Raw genomic sequence first — 12,361 nt, 5'->3', positions numbered from 1 at the left:
AAAGAACACAAAAAGACTGGAGTCACCTGGCAGGACAGTGGAGAAGCCACCATAGAGGGACAGCATGTGATGGTGGGTCACCTAACAATGACAGAATGAAGGACATGCCCAGGAGAATCTCAGGGACCCAGCTACTGGTGAGGAAGGCAGACCTCAGGGCCGCTAAGTTGAATGAGTTCTCCTGGCTGGGACCCATGAAACACAGCTGCAACCGTGGGAGTCAGCATGAAAACTGTACCCACACAGCCAGCCCCCAACACTGGAGTTGACCAGCCTGGGACACCTACCTGTGACCATGAGCGTGGCACCTGTGCTCTGAGAGCCACAGGTACAGCTGTACTCGCCCGCGTCCTCACGGCGCACATCCCTAAGCAGCAGCTCCGCCACACACCCCCGCTGCCGTGACTCTCGGCGCTCATCGGCCTGCAGCTCCAGGCCACCCTTGCTCCAGACCACAGCAGCGTTGGGGATTGACAGCTCACACTGCAGGCTAGCCGTGGAACCTTCCTCTACTTTCAGGTTCTGCAGTGGTTTCTGGAACACCACCTGTGGGGCTGTGAGAGGATGAGAGGCTAACAGACTCAACTCAAGGTGCACCCCCGAGCACCCAAAGGCAGCCAGACAGGGTCCTAGGGCAGCGCTGGGGTTGATGCTGAATAAGACCGTGGGGCTAGGTGGGCTTCAACGTAAGAGAGCCAGTGGGGAGGTTGGGAAGAGCTCAAGAGCTGCCTCTGGGTGCTTGCCTCCCACTTAGACAGACCAGTCCCCTACAGGGCTACATCCAAAGGATCTAGGGAGCACTAATGTCAGACTACCCAGAATAGAATCAAGTCTAGTCATGTCCCCACAGACCAGAACCCAGGCTTTGTCCTCCAAGATCACAGCCTCAGACCAGACCTCAGAGCATAGCTTAGCTCTTCCCTGGCTGCTGGAATGGTCCCTCTGATACTCGGGCACAGTGTGCCCCACAGACCCCAGGAAATAGCCAGTCCTCTCAAGATCAGGCAGGGCTCTGGCCTCCATGTTCTGGAGACTTCAAGATACATTAGTCATTGGGCTTCACAGAGCCACACCAGGAACACGACCCCATTCTGCAGGGTCCAGGACCCACCGGGGGATCCACATGTCACCTCTGAACATCTAATTTGCCCCAGACCAAGAGAATATTCGGTTAAGCATGACACACAGAACCTGAATGTAGATGGCAAAGGGTAGGATATCTGGGAACACAAAATAACATGCTCGGCCCCAACATGATGTCCAGCAGTGTGAGGGCACAAGTGGTAAGTTACAGACACCAAGTCCCTGGAAATGCCGTGGCTGAGATCAGACAGGACAAACAAAGCATCACAGAAAAGATGAAAGAGGACATCGTGAGGAGAGGTAGAGCAGGACAGGGTAGGTATAGAGAGAGAAGTCCAAAATCATCACGTGGCCACAGGAAGCTCATTTACCTGTGACGCTCAGTGTGGCTGAGGTCCTCTCCTGCCCACACACGCACGAGTACTCCCCAGCATCTCCTACAGCCAGGCCACAGATCTGCAGCTCACACGTGGCCCCTTTCTGCCTCAGGCTGTATCTGTCCCCATCTCTCAGGATCTCAGACCCCTTCCTCCACACCACAGGGGCCTTCTTGCTAAGCTCACACTGCAGTGTGGCTGTTGTACCTTCCAAGGCCTCTTGGTTTCTCAAGCCTTCTATGAATCTGGCTGGCAGGGCTGGGAAGGACCAAAAAGTCACTGAGAACATGAAACTGGAGAACCTTGCACACACAGGACACACAACTCACAAAGAACAAAAACCACCACAGAGAACAAGTGGAGGGAGGGGGAGATGATGAGGGGCAAAACTCCAGGAGGAACGGAAAGGGCAGTGAGACGCCTGAAAACATGAAAGGATCTCTTCAGCAAGCAGAACAACTCCAGTTACAGGACAGACGGCCACAGGGTTGCCACAGAGGCTGTGCCATAGGTGCCGTCACACAGAATAAGACAACACGGAGACACAGCACCTCAGGTTCAGGTGGCCACACACGATCTTTACCCTTGACACTCAGTGTGGCTGAGGTCCTCTCCTGCCCACACACGCACGAGTACTCCCCAGCATCTTCCACAGCCAGGCCACGGATCTGCAGCTCACACGTGGCCCCATCCTGCCTCAGGCTGTATCTGTCCCCATCTCTCAGGCTCTCAGACCCCTTCCTCCACTCCACAGGGGCAGCCTTGCTCATCTGGCACCTAAGTGTCACTGTGGTGCCTTCCTTGGCCTCTTGGCTTCTCAGGTCGTCTATGAATCTGGTGGGCAGGGCTGGGAAGGAGCAAGCAGCGACTGAGAACATGGGACTCTGAAGGACATGCTGTGCACAACGTGGAATACACAAAGAGACACACATTCTGGAAGGATTTGACAGGAACAGTGAATAGACTGGGAGGAATCAAAAATCAGGGAGGTGTAGAGAGGTTGGTAGGATGGAAATGAACATGAGAATATTTCCTGGACTTGGGAAAAGGAAGGTAGAGAACCCAGATGACCCCAGTTATGGGACAGATGTCACCAAGGGAGTTGTGCCACATTTACAAAGCAGACATGGCATCAAGATAACATAGAGACAACAAGTCACAGATTCAGGGGGCCACACATGACCTTTACCCTTGACACTCAGTGTGGCTGAGGTCCTCTCCTGCCCACACACGCACGAGTACTCCCCAGCATCTTCCACAGCCAGGCCACGGATCTGCAGCTCACACGTGGCCCCATCCTGCCTCAGGCTGTATCTGTCCCCATCTCTCAGGATCTCAGACCCCTTCCTCCACTCCACAGGGGCAGCCTTGCTCATCTGGCACCTAAGTGTCACCGTGGTGCCTTCCGTGGCCTCTTGGCTTCTCAGGTCTTCTAGGAATCTGGTGGGCAGGGCTGGGAAGGAGCAAGCATTCACTGAGAACACGAAGCTCCAGAACACGGCACACAGGACACACACTCACAAAGAATGACACACTATCAAAGGAACACAGCATAAACACGTGATGGAAGGTGCAGATGGTGAGGCAGTGATCTCGTGCAGAACAGAGAGGGCAGTGGCCTGGATGTGAACACAAGAACAGATGTGGAAAGCATAGGTGGAGATGCCAAGATGACTGAAGGGGCAGAATAGATGATCACAGGGCCACCATAGGAAACCACGTGTGGAGACAGAAGCAACGAGGGGGCAACATGGAGACACCACGTCTTGGGTTCAGGTGGCCACACATGATCTTTACCCTTGACACTCAGTGTGGCTGAGGTCCTCTCCTGCCCACACATGCACGAGTACTCCCCAGCATCTTCCACAGCCAGGCCACGGATCTGCAGCTCACACGTGGCCCCATCCTGCCTCAGGCTGTATCTGTCCCCATCTCTCAGGCTCTCAGACCCCTTCCTCCACTCCACAGGGGCAGCCTTGCTCATCTGGCACCTAAGTGTCACTGTGGTGCCTTCCGTGGCCTCTTGGCTTCTCAGGTTGTCTATGAATCTGGCGGGCAGGGCTGAAATGACCAAGCAGCGACTGAGAACATGGAACTCCAAAGGACATGCTGTGCACAACATGGAATACACAAAGAGACACACATTCTGGCAAAGGAATTGACAGGAACTGTGAACAGACTGGGAGGAAGCAAGAACCCAAAGAGCTGTAGAGAGGGCAGTAGGGTCGGCACAATCATGAGAATATTTCCTCAACAAAAAGAACTAGTGATGGAGATGTCCAGATGACCCTAGTTTCATGACAGATAGCCACAGGTCATCACAGAAGCTGTGTCACATATGGGGGAACAGACATAGCATCAAGATAACATTGAGACACCACGCCTCAGGTTCAGGTGACCAAATATGATCTTTACCCTTGACACTCAGTGTGGCTGAGGTCCTTTCTAGCCCACAGAGGCACAAATATTCCCCAGCATCTTCCATAGCCACACCACAGATCTGCAGCTCACACACAGCCTGGTTCTGTCTCAGACTGTATCTGTCTCCATCTCTGAGGATCTTTGTTCCCTTCCTCCACTCCACTGGGGCTCCTCTGCTCAGCTGGCATCTCAAAGTCACCACGGTCCCTTCTGTGGCTTCTTCATTCTTCAGGCCCTCTGTGAACGTGGTAGGTAGGGCTAGGGAGGTCAGAAAGACACAGGCATGGTCATTCTGTCAGAGCGAGTGGAAGACAGGACACAGATGACACAGAGAAGGCACAGAACTCCACCAAAGGACACATGTGAGCGTGCTGAGAACTTGGTGTGGCATTCCTCAGGCTAGACTGTGCACAGCTGCACCTTGCTCCATCTGCAGCTTCCTTGGTTCCTATATTTCATATGGACCTGGCATGCAGAGTCAAAGATAGAATAGCATGGAGAACCTCAGATTTCCTAGAGAACTTTGGGGTTCAGGGCACGACAGTGAGAACAAGAGACACAGGATCCAACAACACAAATCCCACACAGCACACAGCAGTGGGAGAGTGGCTGCAGATGTTCTTATCTTCTGGGTAACACAACCAGGAAGCAGGAATGGATCCCCCGCAGTGACGGGCAGATGATGCGCAGACTTGGGTACCACCACACAGATCTTTACCCTTGATGGTCAGCATGGCTGTGGTCCTTTCCTCCCCACACACGCATGAGTACTCTCCAGCGTCTGCCATGGTTAGGTCATGGATTTGCAGTTCACACATGGTTCCCGTTTGCTGCAGCTTGTATCTGTCTCCATCTTTGAGGGTCTCTGTGCCCTTCTTCCACTCCACAGAGGTCTTTTTGCTGAGCTGACATTGCAAAGTGGCCATGCACCCTTCCATGACCTCCTTGGACTTCAGCTCTTCAATAAACCGTGTGGGCAGGGCTAGGAAGGATCGGGTGGACAGAAGCCATCAAACTCTATGAAAGTTTTGAAGATCACTTTCTGAGTATCCAGGAAGGAATCAGAAGCAGAAGGGCTAGAGATCATGGGAAGGAGCAAATCAAAGTGTGCGAGTTAAGGTTCCTGTGCTGTGCCTACTGAGATGCAGGTGGACTGGAAGGTGGGTACCATTCCAGACTCGCCTTCCTGTGGTCCTCACGTCACTAGGAGACACACCAGGCATCTGAGATCAATCGTGCATGCAAACACATTTCCTGACAGAACTCCACGGCAGGCATCTCCCAATTGTGATGCCTTCCAGCCTTATAGATAAGATGCCCACGCACCCAGGGCCTCCATCCAGCACTGTCCATGCTTGGACTCACCCTGACAGCTTATACGAGGCCCTATCTCCTCCACTTCATGCTCCTGTCCTGATACTACTAGAACCATACTCCACCCATTGGCGCCACCTCCCTGGCTGGTGTCTCCTGGTCCGATAGACTGCAGCTGGGAACTCCTAGGCGGGCCTTTGACCCTAGGATCTGTCCTGCTGTCCTCCCCACTGACTGGTCAGAGCTCACCCTGATGATATTGTGATTGACTGTGCCCCTCCAAATGTATATTAAATGTCTAATTGATACAGCTTCAGAAAATAAGTGTATTTGGCCCTTGAGAGGAGAAAAATACTAAATGAAGTCATGCAGACAAGTACTTAATCCAGTAGGGATAATGTCCTTATAAGACATCTGGATACAAACAAGATGATCATGGGCTGGAGAGATGGCTCAGTGGTTAAGAGTATTGCCTGCTCTTCCAAAGGTCCTGAGTTCAATCCCCAGCAACCACATGGTGGCTCACAACCATCTGTAATGGGGTCTGGTGCCCTCTTCTGGCCTTTAGGCATACACACAGACAGAATTTTGTATACTAAATAAATAAATAGAAATGATCATGAGGAAAATAGCTGCCTGGGAGCCAGTGAGAGGCCTTGGAAGCGCCAACATTGCTGGCCCTCTGCTCACAGGCCTCCAGCCTTCTGAACTGGAAGGAAACTAACTTCTAAGAGTCCTGATCTACTGTTCTTCATGATGGTCACCCAAACAACACACATTTGAGGATACTATTGTAACAAATACCTAAGAATCTGGAGCTGTCTGGTAGCAGTTGATGACTAGGGGCTGGGTGGCTTTTGATGTATATATCAAAGAAAATCAAGATTGCTGGGAACGGTCTGTTAATGGAAATATGGATATTAATTCCACATCTAGACAGGCCTCAGAAAGAAATGGGGTAATAAAACTAGAAAGAAGGAAGGTGACCCTTCTTCGGCATCAGTGAGCTTGGCCAAATTCTCTTCTAGTGACTTGTGGGATGCAGAATTTGTAAATTTGAAATTGAACATTTATCTTAGGGGGATTATAGGGAAAGTGTTCAAGGCATGGTCTGGATTCTTCTTTCTGCTTACAGTAAGAGTGAGAGGATACAGAGGCAAACTGAAGAACTAAAAAGTAAAATGGTAAAGGAATGGAAGATTCCAAGAATTTACAGCCTACCCATGCTGCTAAAAAATAATGAGGATGTATGTTCTGAAGAGAACCGCAGGACGCAGTTAACCGTGTCATCTCTGCAGAAGTCACAAACAGAGAGCAAAGCTGTGGAGGACCCTTTGGGAATTCACAGGAAAGTAAGGACACTGAGAATGTCAGGCCAGTTGGAATACCACTTAGACTAGAGAAGGATGGGGACCTGAGGGAAGGAAGAAGGTGATCACACATGATGAGACTACAGAGCCATCATCCATCTGCTACACGTGACCCTTCAGGTAGATGACCATGGCTGGGTGGCTGGCTCATGCCTGCAACCTCAGCACTTGAGAAGCTGAAGCAGGTGATGTCCCACAAGCTCCAGGGGAGACTGCTCTACGCTAACCACTCAGGCTACCCAGGGCTGCATAGCAAACGAGTTTTAAAGAGAGTGACTCAGAAGAGTGGATCAAGATCAAAAAGGTGCCACTGCCACCAGGAGCCCCACGACCACAGGCCTGGGGAGAAGGCACTCTCCTCCTTGGCCCTAGGTCATCTCCACTCAGGACTACGAGGGCTGATCTAGAGGACAGGGACTTGAGCCAGAGATGATTCTCCTGCCTTGAAATCCAGTAGAGTTGCCCTGCTGTTTCAAATTGGTGGAATCCATATCCCATCTCTTCATCCCAATTTCCTCCTCCTTGGGTAAGGACATCTGCTACATGCCCTGTCATTGTCCCAGCCTCCTAATGCTATGACCTTTTAATCCAGTTCCTCATGTTGTGGAGACCCCCAGCATAAAACTGTTCTCACTTCTATTCACAACTGTAACTTTGCTACTGTTAGGAACCACAATGTAAACACCTGATCTATAGCTTATCTGATATGTGACCTCTGTGAAAGGGGGTTTGACCGCCAGGTTGAGAACCATTGTTCTAGAATCATGGTTCTACCTGGGTCTGTAGCTTCATAAGAAAGAGGCAAATGTGCCTCCGTGTGAATGAAACCTAAAACATCACACTTAGAAGAGACAGACCTCAGGCTGTAGGAACCGGAGGAATGCAATGCCACATGCAAAAAGAGCAACGGATTTGCGGAGGCCAGAAGGTAGAAAGTTACAGGCTATGGTGATTTGAATGACACAGCCCCTCTAGTCTTAGACATTTGAATACTTGGTTCCCAGTTGGTGGCCATGTCTGGGTAGATTTAAAAGGTGCCGCCTTGCTGGAGTTTGTCACCTTGAGAGATTTTAAGAGCCATAAAATTTCTAGTTCACTCTTTTCACCTCATGCTTGCTGGTCAAGATTTGACCCCCAGACTCCTGCTCCTGCTGCCATGCCTACTGCCTGTTGCCATGGCTCTCTCCCATAATGGACTCTTATCTCTCTCGACCTGGAAGTCCAAATAAACTCCTTATGCTGCTTTGGCCATGGCATTTTTATCACAGCAATAGGCAAGTGACTTACACATGAGCTAAACTGTGCCACCTCCTCACACACACATTGAAGCTGCAATTTCCCCAGTGTCCCGGGGAGTCACTCCACTCCCAAGAACATTTAAGTAAATAATGAGTCAAAATGAGGTCAGCCTAGACTCAAGTCCAAAGTGGCTCATGTGCAACTATTAGGTCAGAGACACAGGGAATGACCATGTGAAGAGTCGGAGAGAAGAGACATCTTCAGGGGAAACAACAATACTGCTGATATCTCAACAAAAGAATTCCAGCCTCCAGAATTATGAGCAGACTCAGGCAGAAGCCCTTCAGAGCCTGGCATTATCTCAAAGCAATAGTTAAACTTCAGCAGTGTTTGCCTGGCTACCTCCAGCCAGGACCACACACTGCTCTGCACATCCATCAAGGGACAGACATCTGTCAACTCCAGGCCTGGAATCAAAGAACCCAAAGTCTCAGCAGGCCTTAGCAAGATGCAAGTAGCTCTAACAGATCTCCCATTGGACACTGATGGAATACGCCAGTACCTCCTCTACAACTGTGTACTCATTTTCCCTGGGTTCATGTCCTAGAACAGGCTCTAGACTAGGCTAACCTGGTGTGGTTTGGGAGAATGGATCACACAGACATATGACTGTGCACGACATGATGACACTGAGAGGCATAGGAGGGCAAAGCTTACACAGGAGAGATGGGAGAAAGCAGACCAATCAGGTGGCTACACAAAGTCATTACCATCTACAGTCAGCATGGCTGAGGTCCTCTCCTGCCCACACACGCACGAGTACTCCCCAGCATCTTCCACAGCCAGGCCACGGATCTGCAGCTCACACGTGGCCCCATCCTGCCTCAGGCTGTATCTGTCCCCATCTCTCAGGATCTCAGACCCCTTCCTCCACTCCACAGGGGCAGCCTTGCTCATCTGGCACCTAAGTGTCACCATGGTGCCTTCCGTGGCCTCTTGGCTTCTCAGGTCTTCTAGGAATCTGATGGGCAGGGCTGGGAAGGAACAAGCATTCACTGAGAACACGAAGCTCCAGAACACGGCACACAGGACACACACTCACAAAGAATGACACACTATCAAAGGAACACAGCATAAACACGTGATGGAAGGTGCAGATGGTGAGGCAGTGATCTCGTGCAGAACAGAGAGGGCAGTGGCCTGGATGTGAACACAAGAACAGATGTGGAAAGCATAGGTGGAGATGCCAAGATGACTGAAGGGGCAGAATAGATGATCACAGGGCCACCATAGGAAACCACGTGTGGAGACAGAAGCAACGATGGGGCAACATGGAAACACCACGTCTTGGGTTCAGGTGGCCACACACGATCTTTACCCTTGACACTCAGTGTGGCTGAGGTCCTCTCCTGCCCACACACGCACGAGTACTCCCCAGCATCTTCCACAGCCAGGCCACGGATCTGCAGCTCACACGTGGCCCCATCCTGCCTCAGGCTGTATCTGTCCCCATCGCTCAGGATCTCAGACCCCTTCCTCCACTCCACAGGGGAAGCCTTGCTCATCTGGCACCTCAGAGTCACCATGGTGCCTTCCGTGGCCTCTTGGCTTCTCAGGTCGTCTATGAATCTGGTGGGCAGGGCTGAAATGACCAAGCAGCGACTGAGAACATGGGGCTCTGAAGGACATGCTGTGCACAACGTGGAATTCACAAAGAGACACACATTCTGGAAGGATTTGACAGGAACAGTGAACAGACAGGGAGGAAGCAAGAACACAGGGAGGTGTAGAGAGGGCAGTGAGGTGGGCACAAACATGAGAATATTTCCTAGACCTGGAAAAAGGCAGGTAGAGAACTCAGATGACCCCAGTTATGGGACAGATGTCACCACGGGAGCTGTGCCACATATGAAAAACAGACATAGCACTAAGATAGCATAGAGACATCAAGTCACAGGTTCAGGGGGCCACACATGACCTTTACCCTTGACACTCAGTGTGGCTGAGGTCCTCTCCTGCCCACACACGCACGAGTACTCCCCAGCATCTTCCACAGCCAGGCCACGGATCTGCAGCTCACACGTGGCCCCTTCCTGCCTCAGGGTGAATCTGTCTCCATCTTTGAGAGTCTTTTCTCCCTTCCTCCATTCCACTGGGGTAGCCTTGCTCATCTGGCACCTCAGTATGGCCATGGTCCCTTCTGTGACCTCTTCATTCCTCAGACACTCTGTGAACTTGGCGGGCATGGCTAGGAACGTCAGAGAGGCACAGGAATCATTACACTCAGAGCACACAAAGGGGATGAGACATGAACAACACTGAGAATACACAAACACCTCTGAGGGTGGGCCGTGTGCTGCTGTGCTGAGAACAGGCCATGAATTTTATGTTCCATGGCGTGTCCTCTTAATGTCAGGATGGTGGTCCTTTCCATAGAGCTGGCATGATGGTCAGAGGGGGCCAGAAACACACAAGGGTGCCACATTCTCTGCAGAACCTTAGCAGGCATGACTCAGCCCAGATGACAACAGGACATGGACTCTACCACAAAAAGTACTTAACTCATGGCGGCACAAGCTGCATATGTGATTTTTCCCTGTTTCATATAGTTCCCCAAAAAGTTGGGACTCTATCCAGTTACGAAAGGTGACACACAGACAAAGGGACAGAATATGGGATGAGCTAGAGGAGCAACATGTCCATAGACACCAAGACACAGATCCGATCAGCCACACATCTTTACCACTAATATGCAGTGTGGTTGAGGTCTTTTCCTGCCCGCACACACATGAGTACTCCCCAGTATCCACCAGGGCCAGGCCACAGATCTGCAGCTCACACACAGTTCCATCCTGTCTCAGGCTGTATCTGTCTCCATCCCTCAGGGCCTCAGACCCCTTCCTCCACTGCACAGGGGCAGCCTTGCTCAGCTCACATCTTAAGATTGCTGTTTCCCCTTCTGTGGCTTCTTGGCTTTTCAAGTCTTCTATAAACTTGGCAGGCAGGCCTGGAAAGGATCAAGCAAGCACTGAGAACATGAAACTCTCTCAAGGTCTCTGCGTGGACATGGAACCCAAAAAGAACCACACACATTGCTCAAGAGCCATGGCGTGAACGACTGAGCTCATGAACCCATGGTGAAGACGGCAGGGAGCTGGAAAGAGACAGCAGCAGGAGGAAGATCCACTTGAGCAAAAAAAATATATATATACTCAAAGGACATCAGCGTGAGACAGTGGCTAACACAGCGGCTGTGCCACACATGAAGACAGAAGGCAGGACAGGGACAACATAAATCCAAACCACCCATCTTTACCCCTGATGGCCAGTATGGCTGAGGTCTTCTCCTGTGCACACACACATGAGTACTCCCCGGCATCAGCTATGGTCAGGCTGCGGATCTGCAGCCTACACACGGCTCCATCCTGACTCAGGCTGTATCTGTCTCCATCTTGCAAGGTCTTTGTTCCTTTCTTCCATACCACAGGAGCTGCCTTGCTCAGTTCACACCTCAGGGTAGCCGTGGCTCCTTCTGTAGCTTCTTCGTTCTTCAGACCGTCTGTGAACTTAGCTGGAAGGGCTACGGAGGTCAGAAAGACACAGACACAATCACACTCTCTGAGAACATGGAAGACTCTAGATGTGGATGGACAGGGAAAACAGGAAGCCCGACCGCACACAGGCCACACACTGGGCATGACAAGCACAGCTGAGGAGGGGACTTTGCTTGGTCGAGACTCTGTGTGTCTCGTGGCCACAGCCCATTCTGTGATTTTCGCAGGCCTCAGACCGTATGAGTTTGGCTTGTGGGATTGGGGACAACACAAAGATCATCAGGATCTTACAGAATGGTGAAGATGGGATGCAACACGCAACAGTAAAACACACCTTGGAGATTATAAGGTATAAACAAGCAGACACACATGGGGAACAGCACAGATGGGGCAGCATAGAGAACGGTCATCCTGACCCTGGTGAAGCATCAAAGTAACAGAGCACCTCAAGATAAGGAGTTCCAGAGAGAGCACCTAGGAACTGGACAGCAGAAGCGTTTACAATATTCCTGGCCCCGTGGCTTCTGTGCCCACCATGATCCACACACAAACTCCATGCTCAATGGCTTTACTGCTAGGTCACAGCATGTCATGGTTGTGAACGACTCCAAGTAGTTCTTGTGCTCTCATTCTGATGATGCCGGGAGAGCTCACAGGGTGCCTGGACCCCAGCCCCCCATCATAGCAAACCCCAATTCTCAGAACAGACTGGGAAGAAGGAACAGCTTAGCTGGGTCTCTTGCTGGCACTGTCAGCCTAGAATAGGTGGCCAGAGGGCTCTGCCCCATCTTCACAGTGCAGGCAAACTCTCCGGTGTGAGGGAGCAGTGTTGAAGGCCCACGAGTGAACACGGAGAGGAACAAGTCCTTGGCTGCCATGTGGGAAGTGGTCACAGAGAGGAGGGACGAACCGGCTCCTGTTTGCCAAAGCTGAAGCCTTCCTCTGGCTACCAGACCATAACTGAGAACTCATGAACACCAAGCTCTGCGTGCTTGGAGCATCC

General features: G+C 51.4%; 1 protein-coding gene across 14 annotated transcripts in view; it reads right to left on the bottom strand.

Annotated features, from left to right (window-relative positions):
* Obscn (obscurin, cytoskeletal calmodulin and titin-interacting RhoGEF) overlaps nucleotides 1-12,361 on the bottom strand; it is a 126,554-nt gene that overhangs the window by 42,221 nt on the left and 71,972 nt on the right. For 6 of the 14 annotated variants that reach the window (XM_041663919.1, XM_041663920.1, XM_041663924.1 and 3 more), the window contains 12 exons: nucleotides 11,121-11,384; nucleotides 10,548-10,811; nucleotides 9,789-10,052; nucleotides 9,183-9,446; nucleotides 8,575-8,838; nucleotides 4,600-4,863; nucleotides 3,876-4,139; nucleotides 3,258-3,521; nucleotides 2,650-2,913; nucleotides 2,044-2,307; nucleotides 1,455-1,718; nucleotides 288-554 (listed from right to left, as the gene is read on the bottom strand). In XM_041663919.1, coding sequence (XP_041519853.1) covers nucleotides 288-554; nucleotides 1,455-1,718; nucleotides 2,044-2,307; nucleotides 2,650-2,913; nucleotides 3,258-3,521; nucleotides 3,876-4,139; nucleotides 4,600-4,863; nucleotides 8,575-8,838; nucleotides 9,183-9,446; nucleotides 9,789-10,052; nucleotides 10,548-10,811; nucleotides 11,121-11,384 — 3,171 coding nt within the window. Of the gene's footprint in view, nucleotides 1-287; nucleotides 561-1,454; nucleotides 1,719-2,043; nucleotides 2,308-2,649; nucleotides 2,914-3,257; nucleotides 3,522-3,875; nucleotides 4,140-4,599; nucleotides 4,864-8,574; nucleotides 8,839-9,182; nucleotides 9,447-9,788; nucleotides 10,053-10,547; nucleotides 10,812-11,120; nucleotides 11,385-12,361 lie in introns of all 14 variants that reach the window. The other 8 variants (XM_041663927.1, XM_041663933.1, XM_041663923.1 and 5 more) reach the window with 7 other exon arrangements.

This window comes from Microtus oregoni, unplaced genomic scaffold (genome assembly GCF_018167655.1).
Source record: "Microtus oregoni isolate MIOR12 unplaced genomic scaffold, Mior012 000015F_ref0000493, whole genome shotgun sequence".
NCBI classification, from domain to species: domain Eukaryota; kingdom Metazoa; phylum Chordata; class Mammalia; order Rodentia; family Cricetidae; genus Microtus; species Microtus oregoni.
This window is presented reverse-complemented; position numbering and strand designations above follow the sequence as displayed.